The sequence below is a fragment of the Budorcas taxicolor genome, chromosome 5 (assembly GCF_023091745.1).
Source record: "Budorcas taxicolor isolate Tak-1 chromosome 5, Takin1.1, whole genome shotgun sequence".
Classification (NCBI taxonomy): Eukaryota; Metazoa; Chordata; class Mammalia; order Artiodactyla; family Bovidae; genus Budorcas; species Budorcas taxicolor.
Window position 1 is genome coordinate 73,156,153 of NC_068914.1, and position 16,110 is coordinate 73,172,262.

At 43.8% G+C, this 16,110-nt stretch overlaps 1 protein-coding gene across 1 annotated transcript in view; it reads right to left on the minus strand.

Annotated features, from left to right (window-relative positions):
• Positions 1–16,110, minus strand: part of SLC4A8 (solute carrier family 4 member 8) — a 66,648-nt gene that overhangs the window by 12,910 nt on the left and 37,628 nt on the right. Inside the window, exons 15-20 of the mRNA XM_052640542.1 lie at positions 15,404–15,565; positions 8,320–8,433; positions 5,425–5,586; positions 4,241–4,492; positions 1,492–1,560; positions 78–251 (exon numbers count right to left, since the gene is read on the minus strand). Of these exons, the coding sequence (XP_052496502.1) occupies positions 78–251; positions 1,492–1,560; positions 4,241–4,492; positions 5,425–5,586; positions 8,320–8,433; positions 15,404–15,565 (933 nt within the window). The remainder of the gene's footprint in view (positions 1–77; positions 252–1,491; positions 1,561–4,240; positions 4,493–5,424; positions 5,587–8,319; positions 8,434–15,403; positions 15,566–16,110) is intronic.

Consider the following 16,110-nt stretch of genomic DNA (forward strand, 5'->3'; position numbering starts at 1 on the left):
TGAAGATGCTAAGCCTTACATTAAGTCTATTTTATCACTATTTTAAAAAATAAAGAACAATACCTTTTAACACTCACCATCATGGGAAAGACAATGGCAGCTGGAGACGCCTTGATGGCCCAGAGCAGCACGAGGCAGGTCAGCTGGATGAGGGTGAAAAGGTGCACCTTGCGCAGCGGCACGTGCCGGAGGTAGATGAAGTCCGGCTGGTGCTTCGCGGGCATCCCAAAGAGCTTCAGGCGATCAAAGAACTGGAAAAGGGGGGTCAGCACTTATCTTCTGGTGGTTTTCCTGGGGCTTGTTGGGCCCATTCATGTCTGGTATACCATAGGCTCTGAAAGGTAGCTAATACCATTTCTACCTGACAGAAGTAGAAACTGAGTCTCAAAGAGAACAGGTCATTTGGCCAAGGTTGGTAAGGGACAGCATCACATTTAAACCTCTCTCTTCTCATTTTCAGTTCAACTTTCTTCTATCCATACTGTAGCTCCTGAGAGAGCTCTTTCTTGGGGAGTACTGAAAACAAAATAGGCCAATGGCATTCTTCTGCTTAAAAGCCCAAATCTATTTGTTCTTGGAGGAGTTTGGAGCTTTTCATGAACTATTTAAAGTAAAAAGATAAAATGAAACCTCACAACATTCTGGATATAGAAAATATCCTTATATTATAAAAAGGAAAACAGAGACTCTGAGAGATTAAACAACCTGCCCAAAGAACTCAGTGTTTAAAAGTGATTACTGGACATTCCAAAAGGACAAAGAGGAACCAGCCACCAATAGAAGAAGTAGCTAAATTATCATTTTGTCTATGATAAAATGAGCTAACACAAGTTAGCTCCTGATTTTCTCAATTCAAAGGACTCAGAGGAATGAGTTGATAGACGGGGAAAGACAATGTGTGACAAGAAGTAATACCTGCTTACCTGGGGCAGTTCCGTTGACTTCCCAATCTCTTCACCAATGTACCCCCAGTTACACCTCCCCCCACACACATTTTAGCCTGGCACCAAAACTAGTGGCATCCATGGCAACTCACTCCAGTATTCTTGTCTGGAAAATCCCATGGACAGAGGAGCCTGGAAGGCTATGGTCCACAGGGTCGCAAAGAGCAGGACACGACTAAAGCAACTTGACGTGCACATATGCATGTGTAGAAGCCCGTCTGGCTTCTGACCAACCTTCCAGATCTAAGTTTACTAGCATCTGACAAAATACCTAGTGTTTAACACATGTCTGATAACTGCCGAATAAAACTGACGAAGGACTGGAACCATGGCGCTGAATCAGGCCACCCTGGAAGTCTCTGTGCCCTCATGCCAACACGACTGTATTTTGTCCAGTGTCCAAGGGAATGTCTAAAAGAGCTTAAGCAGCAAGACTAGGAAATAGTTCCTCAAGAACTGGCTTCTGGTTCCCTAGGGAAGCTGCTCTCCCTGGTCAGGAAGGTGAGCTCACAGAGGGAAGACGCTGCCTGGCTGAACCCCATAGTACCTGAATTCCTTGCAGGGAAGACACTCCCATGTAGAGGAAGACTCCATACAGGACCGGCATCGGGATAAACTGAAGATGAAAGGGCAGAGACCAGAAATTCAATGTGGTATCATAGCACACTCAAGATTATATAAACTGCCAAACCTCCAAGAAGGGAAGCAAAGTCACAAAATCACTGCAGAAATGCTGCATTCGTTTCTGCTGTTTTTACATGATTAAGAAGCAGAAGTGAAAACAGAAGCTGACAATGAGACAAATCATTTTGTTCTGAAATGAAATGATTACATGTAAGTGTAATCTGGTTCTGGTTAAATCATAGGCCTCACATCTTCTCCCCATCTGGTTCTTCCTCCTCCAGGGAAATGGGCAGGCATGCACACACAGACACATGCACACACACACACTCACCCATCTCTTTCACAGAACTGAAATCTTTTAAATCTTTTGTAATCACATAATCATCTCCTCAGGGATTTGGTGTATTTTAATATAGGCTAAAAGCATTTGCTTTTTATCAATCAGAGACTTGAGGGCAGGAGTAGGGAGGTATCTTGTCAGATAATAATTTAGGGAGAAATGGCAACATGATTCTATTACACTTGAATACACACGCACACTTCCCACATTATACCAATCTAGGTAATTTTCAGAGCAGCTTTGTGAGGTAATGAGGCCCATGGAATTAAGGCAAGGAAAATGTCACTGCAAAGACTACACTCAACTTGCTTTTATGCTGGGGCTAAAGAACATTTCTAAACATAATTCTTCTTTGAACTAGAAAATTCCCATTGGATTTTACATTGTTCTGGCTCTAGAGTGAGTAGACTTATCAGTTTGGTGCTAATCTTGTTAGAAGAACTACTGAATGATTTCCTAAGAGAATCCTCCTGAGACTGTTCTAGGAGCGCCAGGCAATGCCCACCACAATGACTCATGGTTACGTTCCAAAGAGCAGACACCTTTGGGCTCCTCCAGATGGCACCCAGATCAGAGGTGGGGGCGTGGGGCATGAGGAGAAGGGGCAAGATCAAGTGGAAGGTAAGGGGGCAGGAGGAGGGTTCAGAATCCTGTCCCACCTCTGCCAATTTGCACCCTTAAGCAGCATCTGCATTGTAGGCTGAAGTGGTTGACGAGTCACTAAAAAGTGGGAGAAGGAGGCAAGGGAGATAAGTAAGTGCTCCACAATGGCTGGGGCTTGAACTTTCTTTTTTATCCTGTTTTTCCCACAGGCAGGCCTTTCACCCACAAAAACATTTTTTCCTCATGTTCAAAGTAGCTTCTATCTTTCCAAAAATCCTATTTTCACCCCTGTCTCATACCAGTACTGCCCATTTCGCTCTTCTACTTCAACAGAAAAAACTTCTTGATAGAGTTGTCTGCCCACACTCTCTTTACTTCCTCATCACCTATACACGCTTCAGGTCCCCATCCCTAGGCTTCTACTGTATTGTTCCAATGAATCTACTCTTGGCAAGTCTCATTAGGCTTCCACGTTACTAAACCCAATGATCTTGGCTTGGTCCTCATTTTTCCAGACAGTTTCCAATCAATCATTGCCCTCGCTTGAATTCCCTGACATCATACGCTCCCGGTTCTCCCTCTCCCGCTCTGGCAGCCCCTCTGAGTCTTGCTTGCTGTCTCCTCCTCTACCCACCTTCTAAATACTGGACCTCCATGGACTCTGCTCTTCTCTCCACTCCTCCTTTTTTATAGCTACCCTTCCCCCCGAGTGAGCTCATCTATGCCCCTGGCTCTCACTACCACCTATGTGTTGCTGACTCCCAACATTTATATTTTTAGTTTAGTAACCCCCACCTAGCCTCTCCACTCAGATGCCTACCAGACATCTCACTCAAATCTGATCACAGCCCATCCCTTACAAAATCACTTCCTCCTTCATACAGTCTTCTCCGCCTTAAATGCCATCACTATGCACTCAGATGGTCAAGCCAAAAACCTAGCAGTCATTTTTATGTTTCTATTCTCCCATTCCATATCCAATCAACCAGCAAGACCTGATCTCCTCCAAGATATACAGAAGTTATGCCTTTTATGCATTCCTTACCACCAACTTCCTTATCCAACCACCATCCTCTCTCATCTGTAATAGACTCACCAGTCTTTCTACCTCTATTTTTCCGCAAACTTAAATACTTATTCTCTAGATATAAGCCAGAGAGATCTTTTTAAAAAAGACTAAATGGATAATGTCCCTCTACTGTTAAAACCCTTTGAAGGTCACCTTTACCAGCGTTAACAAGCCCTACATGTTCTGCCCTTGCCCTCTTCAATCTCATCTCGCAGTGCTTCTGCTTTACATCCCTGAGCCACACAGCCCTGGTAGCTCCCAGAACATGTATCATTATTCCCCACTTCAGGACTTGTCTAGACTGCTTTTCTCCTTTCCCCCATGTCCTCTCCCACCACTCATGGCAGGGCTGGCTCCATCTCATCTTAAACACCATTTCCTTAGAGAGGCCTCCTCTGACCACACTAACAAAACACATCCCTTTAATTCTCTATAAAATCATACAACACTGTATATTTCCTTTGATCACATATTACATTCTGTAACTACCCTGTTTATTTTCTTAACTAACTTCCTTAACTACATCTTATCTGTCTTGCTCCCCTCAGAATAAACTCCTCAGGGCAGGTATTTGTATGTGTTTCTATTTATCATACCACTGCATTCCCAGCACACATCAGGCACTTAATATTTACCTAGCGAGAGAATGAATGGTTGTACCTTTAATATAGCTGTCATGAAGACTGAGCAGCCCATCAGCACAAAGATCATAAGGCCTGTCACTCTCTGTTCTCGGATGCCCAAGAATTTGGGCTGTTCTCCAGGGGCAGAGCACTCAGATTCCAGTTTGAGGCTATTCACGTGTGTGATGGATAGGACAGTTGCAGCCACAAACCAGGGCAGGCCCATGATGGAGCAGACACCCAGCATGATGGCCACCATCAGCAGGTCCAGGTGGTAGCCACATCCTTTCTGTGGGGAAACAGAGTCTCCATCACCATCAGTGGGCTGGCTGTAGTGGGACATAGGACAGTGAGCTAAGAGTCTCAGGCCCAAAGCAGGAAGGATAAGGAAGGGGTCCAGGGATTCCAGAAGAGTCTTGCAGCCCCTCCTGGTTTGGAGGGAACAGAGAAGAAAGAGAAACCTTAGCGTGTCCTACACATGCCAATATCCAGTTTTTATCCAAGTGTCCCCAGATCTCACCCTGAGTATCACATATTCAAAGATTCATCCTTTCTCGGCAGAGTAGCCAAAGACACATCTTGACCATTCTAGAGGGTCGACTCTACAGGAGTTGGCGATAAAAAGGTTCCTATAAACATTCCCCATTCCTTGCCAAATATGGATGTTGCCTACACTAGGGAATGAAGGAATAGAGACAAGTCATGAAGCCTCTCACTAATCAATGTATTGGCACCAACCCTACCTCCTAGGATTCTTGGGCTCAAAGTTCAGTCTGGAAACCTCATTAATGGACACCAATGGGAGAACAGTTGTCTCCAGGAAACAGTGGTCCAAGCCCTAACCTGACCCTCAGGAAGATAATCCTGGATCAGAGCATGTGACCATATAGGGACCACCAAGAACTCTGCCCACCAACCTCCCCTATAGGTCTGAGAGGAGAGTAATAGAGTCCAAGCTTCCTTCACATTGTACAAACATGCTCTACTCTAGTTTCATCTCCAAACCAATCTCTGTCATTAATGAAGGCGTCAGAAACCCCTGGAAACTCTCTATGAGTTTCCATAACTGCTTCCATAACTGCTTCCATAACTGCTTCCATAACTGCTTTCACCCAGGTTCTACAGTTCCTGGTCTAAATGGGTTTTCCCTAAAATTTTTTAAAGATGTAATAGGTTGCCATTATTATTATGCCATTATTCTAGGTCAGAAATTTTTCTTACCTTGAGTTTGTGTTCCTTCCTGTTAATGATGACAGCTGTGATCTGCTGGTCCATGAATATTAAGATAGTGCAGAGCAGTGCTGGGATAACTGCGGCAATCACAGTCCACCAGGGATTGGGGCCAATGGGACTAATAATCCACCCTCGGTCATCCCTTGTGGGCTAAAAGGGAAAAGCAAGGTTTTATTTTTGTATTTTAAGTTAACTGTAGTCATTAGGGCAAAACAGATCAAACTGAATCACAACAACCACATTTCTTTTTATTCTTGAATGAAAATTCTCAAAAAAAAAAAAGGCATGAAATACAGCAATTCCTTAGAAAATCTATGACCTTGTTTCAAATCCCCTTTGAAAGAGTCAGTCCTCAATTGTCAATTTCTTATGGAATATTCACTAATCCTTCACTTCCTTCCCTGGCTCTCCAAACTCCTGTGTACAGAAAAAGTGACTTTATCTCTGCATCGACCCAGATAAAAGATATTAACTAATAACAAAATCTGTTGTTTAAAGAATAATTTATAACTTTGAAAGACAATATAAATAACTTTGATTATCCTCCTCACTACTCCCCCTACCAGAAGCCATATCATGTATGTTTACAGCACAAATTAAGGCAACAGAGTCAGTTACGTGGAATCTAAGGGGCCTGGTCCAAGACCGCCTCCCATCAGCAATGAAACAAGGTCCAGGCCCTAGAGACCTGAGAGAGGAGCCCAAAACACTGAATCTGGGGACTCGCATGATCTGGGATCCTCTTCAGTGACCCTGTAAGACCACTATTTATAAATCTTACAAACTAACTGCTGCTGCTACTGCTAAGTCACTTCAGTCGTGTCCGACTCTGTGCGACCCCATAGACGGCAGCCCACCAGGCTCCCCCGTCCCTGGGATTCTCCAGGCAAGAACACTGGAGTGGGTTGCCATTTCCTTCTCCAATGCATGAAAGTGAAAATTGAAAGGGAAGTCGCTCAGTCGTGTCCAACTCTTCTAACTAAACTCTTCTAAATCTAAAAGAAAAAAATGCCAGGGTACTCTGGGGAAGAAAAGTTCACTTTGATTGGCAAGTAGGGATGGAAGATAAAAGGCCAGGGATACAAACTGGCCCCAAACTCATGAACAAAGCAAATACTTTAATCCAAAGTATTTGGTTCCACATTGGTTATCATTCTAGGATTCAAAGACTCTTCAATAATGTCACCAAGTTCCAAATTATTAATAGGTTAGGTTCTGAAAGTTTATAGAATCTGTGTTTCCTTAGTAATAATGTTCTAAATGGTTGTTAAATTGCTAGGTCAACACAAAAACTTATTAATCCCTAACTGACATTAACCCATCAATAACAGTACTAGCCTTCAGACTGGGTCTTGGTCACTGGGGGTCATGTGGTGTAATAGGGAAGAGAAGAAAGAAGAAAATGTTCTCTCTGCTTCCTGAAAGGGAGGCCTGCCAATGAGCAGCACTGCCTTTGACATTCCCCCATTTTCTCTGACGTCTCTCCCATCTTCCAGAGGCCTTCTTCCCACATGTCCCAGAAATGCAGTGCCTTCTGACTATCTGAAGCCTACCCATCAGGAAACCTTTCCAAGAACTGCTTAATGCTCCGAGATTACTTATTTTTACACAAAATCCATTCCTCCTGCATTGTCGACCTCAGCCAGCTATTAGAGAAAAAGCTGACTGCACTCATTCACACAGGGTGAGTATGATATATATTCTAGGAGGTATATACTTTTAAAGAGGATTTTTTTAATCCATCAATTTCTAACTGGGTGGAATTTCAGTTGAATTTAACAAAATTAAATAAAATTTTTTCAAGCAATACAGAAAAAGATATTTTTAACCAGGCCTGCTTCAGGGAAAGAGAAAGGGAAGACGAAGGCTGACTATGCCAGGTGTTTACAAGTTACCACGGGCCTGCGTTCCCAGCTTCCTCCTCCTCCCCAGCCTCCCCCCCAATTCCCTCCTCTCCTGGCTCCTCTCCAGTCCCCAAGGACACCCAGGTTTCCTCTTCTCTCCACCCTGTGGGGATCTGTGGAACTGAGCTCAGCTGTTCTATCTTCTCAGTTTCCTCAGTAGGTACCACCAAACTGAAACAGATTCGAGTCCCCATGTTTAGATCATCTGTTTTACTTTTTGTATAGATTTTTGGATCAACAGTATTGATTATAGACAGATATACAAGCAATGAATTAGGGTTGAAGAGATGTCACGATTACTCTGGTGGGAGCCCTAGAAGGAGGGTGAAGCTCCTCCACCACCTCACCTCCTCATGGGGCAAGATACTTGAGGACCAGGACTGAGGCCTACAAAGAGCCTTTTCACCCTTCCTGATTTCCTAAGACAGCTGATGCTCAATGAAGTGCTGTGAACCAGAACTTGTTCCGGAGACCCACATTCCCACAGTCTTTGGTATATGTTTATATAACTATAAATATTCCATTGTTTTATTTTTTAAATTATTTATTTGGCTGCACTGGATCTTATTAATAGCTGTGGCATGGAAACTCTTGGTTGAGCCATGTGGGATCTAGTTCCCTGACCAGGGATCGAACCCAGCCCCCTGAATTGGGAGTATGGAGTTCTAGCCACTGGACCACCAGGCAAGTTCCCACATTTCATTGTTATAAATCTTCACATTTTAAAGACAATAAATGGCATTAAGAAAATAAATAAGGCTTTTCATTCATTAAACAACATTAGGTTTTCTGACTTCTCTGATTTGAACTCAGTCAAGCCTGAAGAGTTTGCTTTTCTGCATGGTATGGTGTGAGCAGCACGACTCAGACTTAGAGGACCACAAAACACATGATTAGGGCAAGGAGAGGCCCCTGAAATAACTCGGGATCAGATTCTACGAACTACATACTGGCACTAAGTACCCTAAGATCTGTTTACCTTGAATACACTGGGAACCTGAAGCTTGGGTGATGGGACTCCAATCAAAAAATCAATAATCACCATTGTGAAGATAGTGAGGAAAACGGCAAAGTCACTCACCATGGAGCGGACCTGGCAGGAGAAAGGATCGGAGATGTGTTACAGTGGATTAAACCCAATAGAAAAGACTCAGGTATTGTAAAATGCTTAAACATGCTCAGAAGAATGATTTAATTTTATTGGTCAATTAACACAAGCATATTTAAACAACAGGACTATGTTAACATGCCCAAATTAATACCACCAAAGTGTGGGTATCATTAGGGAGAATGAATCCTCTGACAAATTCTCCTGGGACCCACTCCAAACTCTGAGTTCTGTTTAGAGAATCTGGGCCCAGCATTTAGGGACTATCTCTGAGAACCTGGGATAAGATTTCCTGGGACCAACAAGATCCAGCTGTACCCAGACCTCGCAGCAGCACCAACTCCTCTTTGCTCTCAGCCCCAACATCAAATCCATACGCAAGTCCTGTTGGCTCTGCTTTTAGCTCATGCCCACAGTCTGACCCCTTCTCACCACCCCATAGCTCCCAACTAGATCAGAGGCACCAGCAGCTCTTGTCTCTGTAGCTGCAGCAGACTCCTAACCCTGCCTCTGTCCTTATGTAAAGCTGCTGGAATGAGCATTCGAAACACAAGTCAGATCATGTCACCCTTCTACCAAAACCCTGAAATGCCTCTTCATTTCACGGAGCTAAAAAGCCCAGAGACCTCCTTGGCCAGCGGGACCCACACACATCTGATATCATTACTACTCTGACCCAGGTCCTAATGCTCCCCAGCTCACTCTGCCTGTCCCAGCCACACAGCCCTCCTTGCTGTTTCTTACTCATGCCAGACTCTCCCACCTCAGGGCCTTTGCACTTGCTCATCCCTTTGCCTCAGCGGCTTTTCCTCCAGGTGCCTCCATGGGCAGCTCCTCCTTTACAGCCACTCAAGTATCACAGTTTCCACTTAATCGTCTCTCACGGTCACCACCCGCCACCCTAGTACTTCCTGTGTGCCTTTCCTACATTTCTTTTCTCCAAAGCCCCCTCAGCACCATTTTGCCCCTAAGAGGACTGACTAACCGATTTTATAGTTTTGTAGCTTTAATAAAACACAGTCCCCCTCAGTGTCTAGTGCCCACTGTATGCCTACCTTAATCTGAGCTTCCAACAAGACTGAGCCAGATATAACATCTGGCCAGATATACATGGCCACATGTAACATCACTGATACCTTAACCTGGCTTTGCTTTCTTTTGAAACCTGAGGTTTCTAGCTCCCCTTCCCTGGTTTTTTTAGTTCTCCTCTGAATGTCACATAAATTCTCTGAACATGTAGCTGCCCTACCAAGAAGCCCATCCTGGGGCCCAGGGTCCTTCTCTCCTCTGAACTCCTGTGGCACTTATATCCCAGGATGGCATCCATCTAATGACTGCTATCTCCTATGAGCCTGGTTGTTTCATGGGTTTTCCCTTCCTATTGATGTCAGGGACACTCTCTCTCTCTCTCTCTCTCTCTCTATACATATACATATATATATATATACACACACATATACACACACACACACACACACACACACACACACTAGAGGATAATTACTTCACAGCATTGGAAGGTTTCTGCCATACATCAACACAAATCAGCCATAGGTACACATATGTCCCCTCCCCTCCCTCTCAAACTCCTATCCCACCTCCCTCCCCATCCCACTCCTTTAGGCTGTCACAGAGCACCAGCTTTGAGTTCCCTGCATCACTCAGCAAACTTCTCCTATCTATTTTACATACGGCAATGTGTATGTTTCAAGGCTCTTCTCTCACATCATCCCACCTTCTCCTTCACCACTATGTTCAAAAGTCTGTTCTTCATGTCTGTGTTGCCTTTGCTGCCCTGCAAGTAGGAATAAAACTACCATATGAGAAGCTAAAGGAGAAAAGGAAAGATATACCCATTTGAATGCAGAGTTCCAAAGAACAGCAAGGAGAAATATGAAAGCCTTCCCAAGTGAACAATGCAAAAAAATAGAGGAAAATAATAGAATGAGAAAGACTAGAGATCTCAAGAAAATTAGAGATACCAAGGGAACATTTCATGCAAAGATGGACACAATAAAGGACAGAAATGTTATGGACTTAACAGAAGCAGACAATATTAAGAAGGGATGGCAACAATACACAGAAGAACTATACAAAAGAGATCTTAATGACCCAGATAACCATGATGGTGTAATCACTCACCTAGAGCCAGACATCCTGGAATGTAAAATCAAGTGGGCCTTAGGAAGCATCACTACGAACAAAGCTAGTGGAGGTGATGGAATTCCAGCTGAGCTATTTTAAATCCTAAATGATGATGCTGTTAAAGTGTTGCACTCAATATGCCAGTAAATTTGAAAAACTCGGCAGTGGCCGCAGGACTGAAAAAGTGAGTTTTCATCCCAATCCCAAAGAAAGGCAATGCCAAAGAATGTTCAAACTACCGCACACTTGCACTCATCTCACATGCTAGCAAAGTAATGCTCAAAATTCTCCAAGCCAGGCTTCAACAGCACATGAACCATGAACTTCCAGATGTTCAAGCTGGTTTTAGAAAAGGCAGAGGAACCAGAGATCAAATTGCCAACATCTGTTGGATCATTGAAAAAGCAAGAGAGTTCCAGAAAAATATCTACTTCTGCTTTATTGATTATGCCAAAGCTTTTGACGGTGTAGCTCACAACAAACTGTGGAAAACTCTTCAAGAGATGGGATTACCAGTCCACCTGACCTGCCTCCTGAGAAATCTGTATGCAGGTCAAGAAGCAACAGTTAGAACCAAACATGGAACAACAGACTGGTTCCAAACTGGGAAAGGAGTACGTCAAGGCTGTATATTGTCACCCTGCTTATTTAATTTCTACGCAGAGTACATCATGCAAAATGCCGGGCTTGAGGAAGCATAAGCTGGAATCTAGATTGCCGGGGGAAGTATCAGTAACCTCAGATATGCATATGACACCACCCTTATGGCAGAAAGTGAAGAAGAACTAAAGAGCCTGATGAAAGTGAAAGAGGAAAGTGGAAAAAGCTGGCTTAAAATTCAACATTCAAAAAACAAAGATCATGGCATCCAGTTGCAAATAGATGGGGCAACAATGGAAACAGTGAGAAACTTTATTTTGGGGGGCTCCGAAACCACTGCAGATAGTGACTGCAGCCATAAAATTAAAAGATGCTGTTCCTTGGCAGAAAATGCTATGACCAACCTAGACAGCATATTAAAAAGCAGAGATATTACTTTGCCAACAAAGGTCCTTCTAGTCAAAGCTATGGTTTTTCTAGTAGTCATGTATGGATGTGAGAGTTGGACTATAAAGAAAGTTGAGCGCTGAAGAATGGATACTCTTGAACTGTGGTGTTGGAGAAGACTCTTTGAGAGTCCCTGGGACAGCAAGGAGATCTAACCAGTACATCCTAAAGTAAAATCAGTCCTGAATATTCACTGGAAGGACTGATGCTGAAGCTGAAATTCCAATACTTTGGCCACCTGATGCAAAGAACTGACTCACTGGAAAAGACTCTGATGCTGGGAAAGATTGAAGGCAGAAGGAGAAGAGGACGACAGAGAATGAGATGGTTGGATGGCATCACGGACTTGATGGACATGAGTTTGTGTCCATCAGGAGTTGATGAACAGGGAAGCCTGTCATGCTGCAGTCTATGGGGTGGCGAAGAGTCTGACACTACTGAGTGACTGAGCTTAGCTGATGACCCAGCAATCCCGGGCATATACCCTGAGGAAACAATAATTGAAAAAGACACATGTACCCCAGTGTTCATTGCAGCACGATTTACAGTAGGTAGGACATGGAAGCAACCTAGACGTCCATCAACAGATGAGTATATAAGGAAGTTGTGGTACATATACACAATAGAATATTACCCAGCTATAAACAGGAATGCATTTGAGTCAGTTCTAAAAAGGTGGATGAACCTAGAGCTTATTGCAGAGTGAAATCGGAAAGAGAAAGAGAAATATCATGTATTAATGCATACCTATGGACTCCAGAAAGGTGGTACTGATGATCCTACTTGCAGAGCAGCAAAGGAGACACAGACATGTCTATTTTTAGATTATATAGTAACTTTCAGTTCAGTTCGGTTCAGTTCAGTTCAGTCACTCAGTTGTGTCCAACTCTGTGCGACCCCATGAGTTGCAGCACGCCAGGCCTCCCTGTCCATCACCATCTCCCGAAGTTCACTCAGACTCACGTCCATCGAGTCCGTGATGCCATCCAGCCATCTCATCCTCTGTCGTCCCCTTCTCCTCCTGCCCCTAATCCCTCCCAGCCTCAGAGTCTTTTCCAATGAGTCAGCTCTTCGCATGAGGTGGCCAAAGTACCGGAGCTTCAGCTTTAGCATCATTCCTTCCAAAGAAATCCCAGGGCTGATCTCCTTCAGAATGGACTGGTTGGATCTCCTTGCAGTCCAAGAGACTCTCAGGAGTCTTCTCCAACACCACAGTTCAAAAGCATCAACTCTTTGGCGCTCAGCTTTCTTCACAGTCCAACTCTCACATCCATACATGACCATAGGAAAAACCATAGCCTTGACTAGACGGACATTAGTCAGCAAAGTAATGTCTCTGCTTTTGAATATACTATCTAGGTTGGTCATAACTTTCTTTCCAAGGAGTAACCATCTTTAATTTCATGGCTGCAGTCACCATCTGCAGTGATTTTGGAGCCCCCCAAAATAAAGTCTGACACTGTTTCCACTGTTTCCCCACCTATTTCCCATGAAGTGATGGGACTGGATGCCATGATCTTCGTTTTCTGAATGTTGAGCTTTAAGCCAACTTTTTCGCTCTCTTCTTTCACTTTCATCAAGAGGCTTTTTAGCTCCTCTTCACTTTCTGCCATAAGGGTGGGGTCATCTGTATATCTGAGGTTATTGATATTTCTCCTGGCAATCTTGATTCCAGCTTGTGCTTCTTCCAGTCCAGCGTTTCTCATGATGTACTCTGCATATAAGTTAAATAAGCAGGGTGACAATATACAGCCTTGACGTACTCCTTTTCCTATTTGGAACCAGTCTGTTGTTCCATGTCCAGTTCTAACTGTTGCTTCCAGACCTGCATACAGATTTCTCAAGAGGCAGGTCAGGTGGTCTGGTATTCCCATCTCTTTCAGAATTTTCTACAGTTTATTGTGATCCACACAGTCAAAGTCTTTGGCATAGTCAAGAAAGCAGAAATAGATGTTTTTCTGGAACTCTCTTGCTTTTTCCATGATCCAGTGGATGTTGGCAATTTGATCTCTGGTTCCTCTGCCTTTTCTAAAACCAGCTTGAACATCAGGGAGTTCACGGTTCACGTATTGCTGAAGCCCAGCTTGGAGAATTTTGAGCATTACTTTACTAGCATGTGAGATGAGTGCAATTGTGCAGTAGTTTGAGCATTCTTTGGCATTGCCTTTCTTTGGAATTGGAATGAAAATTGACCGTTTCCAGTCCTGTGGCCACTGCTGAGTTTTCCAAATTTGCTGGCATATTGAGTGCAGCACTTTCACAGCATCATCTTCCAGGATTTGAAATAGCTCAACTGGAATGCTATCACCTCCACTAGCTTTGTTCGTAGTGATGCTTTCTAAGGCCCACTTGACTTCACATTCCAAGATGTCTAGCTCTAGATTAGTGATCGCATCATCATGATTATTCGGGTCATGAAGATCTTTCCTGTACAGTTCTTCTGTGTATTCTTGCCACTTCTTCTTAATATCTTCTGCTTCTGTTAGGTCCATACCATTTCTGTCCTTTATCGAGCCCATCTTCGCATGAAATGTTCCCTTGGTATCTCTAATTTTCTTGAAGAGATCTCTAGTAACTTTACTGAGATATAATTCACATGTTTTACAGTTTATTATTTTTTAATCGAAGTATACATGATTTATAGTGTTTCAGGTGTACAAAAAAGTGATTCAATTTCATATATATATTATTCTTCAGGTTCTTTTCCATTATACATTAATTACAAGACACTGAGTAGAGTTCCCTGTGCTATACAGCAGGTCCTTGTTTATCTATTTTATATATAGTAGTGTGTGTATCTGTTACAGAGACAACATTTTAAGCTTCTTTCGCATCCCCATTTCACTTAAGCCAGGCTTAAGTAGCAAGTAGTCAGTACACAACTGCCACCTGTTCATTTTATGTCCAGACCGGAAACAACAATTTATTTAGAAATTATTTATTTAGACAACTTATTTAGAAACAACAACTTATTTAGAACTGCAGCCTCCACCTGCCCTCCATGCAGCTTCCCTTAACCACTGTGTAGACTGACTGTCATCTAAGAAAAGTGTTGTTGTCTTGAATGTATACACAGAAAATGTCTCATCAACTGATACCCCCACTCATTCACACATCCTGCTTTGCATTTCTGACTGATAAAAGCCTCACACACAGAAAAACCACCATTTCCTCCTGATCTTAGCTCCTCCTCAAAGCAAAGATATCTTTATTCCCTCTATGCTTGGCCTCTAATTCCACCCCGCCCAAACCAGTCATGAAACAACAATGCCGTCTGCATCAGGGAGAGGCAGTTGAGGCTTCAAACCATCATGCAAACCAAGTCAGGAGTGTTTTGGCTGCTGCAGTCAATGTGCCCAGTGATTCCACAAGCTATTACTCGTCATCCCCAAGAGGAGACTCTGGGGTCCCCTACACAGCCCAGGCAATCATCCCAATGTACTGTCTTCAGGTGCCAGTTCCAGCTACTGCTTGCGACATACCCCAGCATTCTGGAAATGAGATGTAACTGAACACGACGACCCCCTTAAACTCACCGGACACTTTTCAATCAAAAATTCTTAGGTATTAACCCCTCAGCCTACACCACACATCTATGAAAGAGGCTGTTGGACGCAGGAAGAAGAGAAGGCCGCGGCCTCCAGAATCAGGTCTTTTGGAGCTCTGCACCTGTCAGTGTACTCACAAGCAGCATGGAGGCTGAGAACGGGTTCTGTGAGATTTGAAGTCTACCACAAAAGAAATGCAAGAGTGTGCTACCTACTCTGGTCGGGAAATAGCGACTCGTCTTGAACGTCTTCAAGGTGCTGGAAAGGATGAAGGTGGTGAAGAAGAGAATGCAGGACCAAAAGAGCACGTCAGGAGTATAGGGTCCGTGGTGGCCGCAGGCGGAGCCTGCGAACTCTCCGTGCATCTCCTGGCACTCCTGGAGGAATAGACATTCTGGGTGGTGAAAGGCAGGCACGAGGGAGGAAACAGCGGCTGTCTCCTGACTGCCACTGTCATCCCAGGGTTGCTGGGACATGCAGGCTGCCTGTAGCCTCCACCTGCCCTCTGTGCAGCTGTGGGCTCTTGTTTGCATTTTGGGCGACTGCTTATGGTCCTAACTAAGACACTTTTGTAAATGAAATCAGAACTGTCCTGAGCAAACACGAGGTTCTGGGATGGCCCCAGCTATTGCACTGTTTTTATTACAGAGGACTTCCAAACTTGAATGTTCTTCCAGCCCCCACAAAACCTGGATCTGTCCCCTGATCCTCCCTGATTTCATTCCCACACATCCTCAGTGTAGGGTCACTGGGCAGGACATGTGTGGGAAAGAGGTACGAGGTCATCTTCCTTTCCCTTTGTGTATAAGAGAATTCTGAAGGGAAAGGAAAGTCAGTTAAGAATTGTGTTCTAAAAAAACAAAACCAAAAAGCTTTATTTCTATCAATGCCAGAGTTTACTGAAGGGCTCCCCACTTCTACC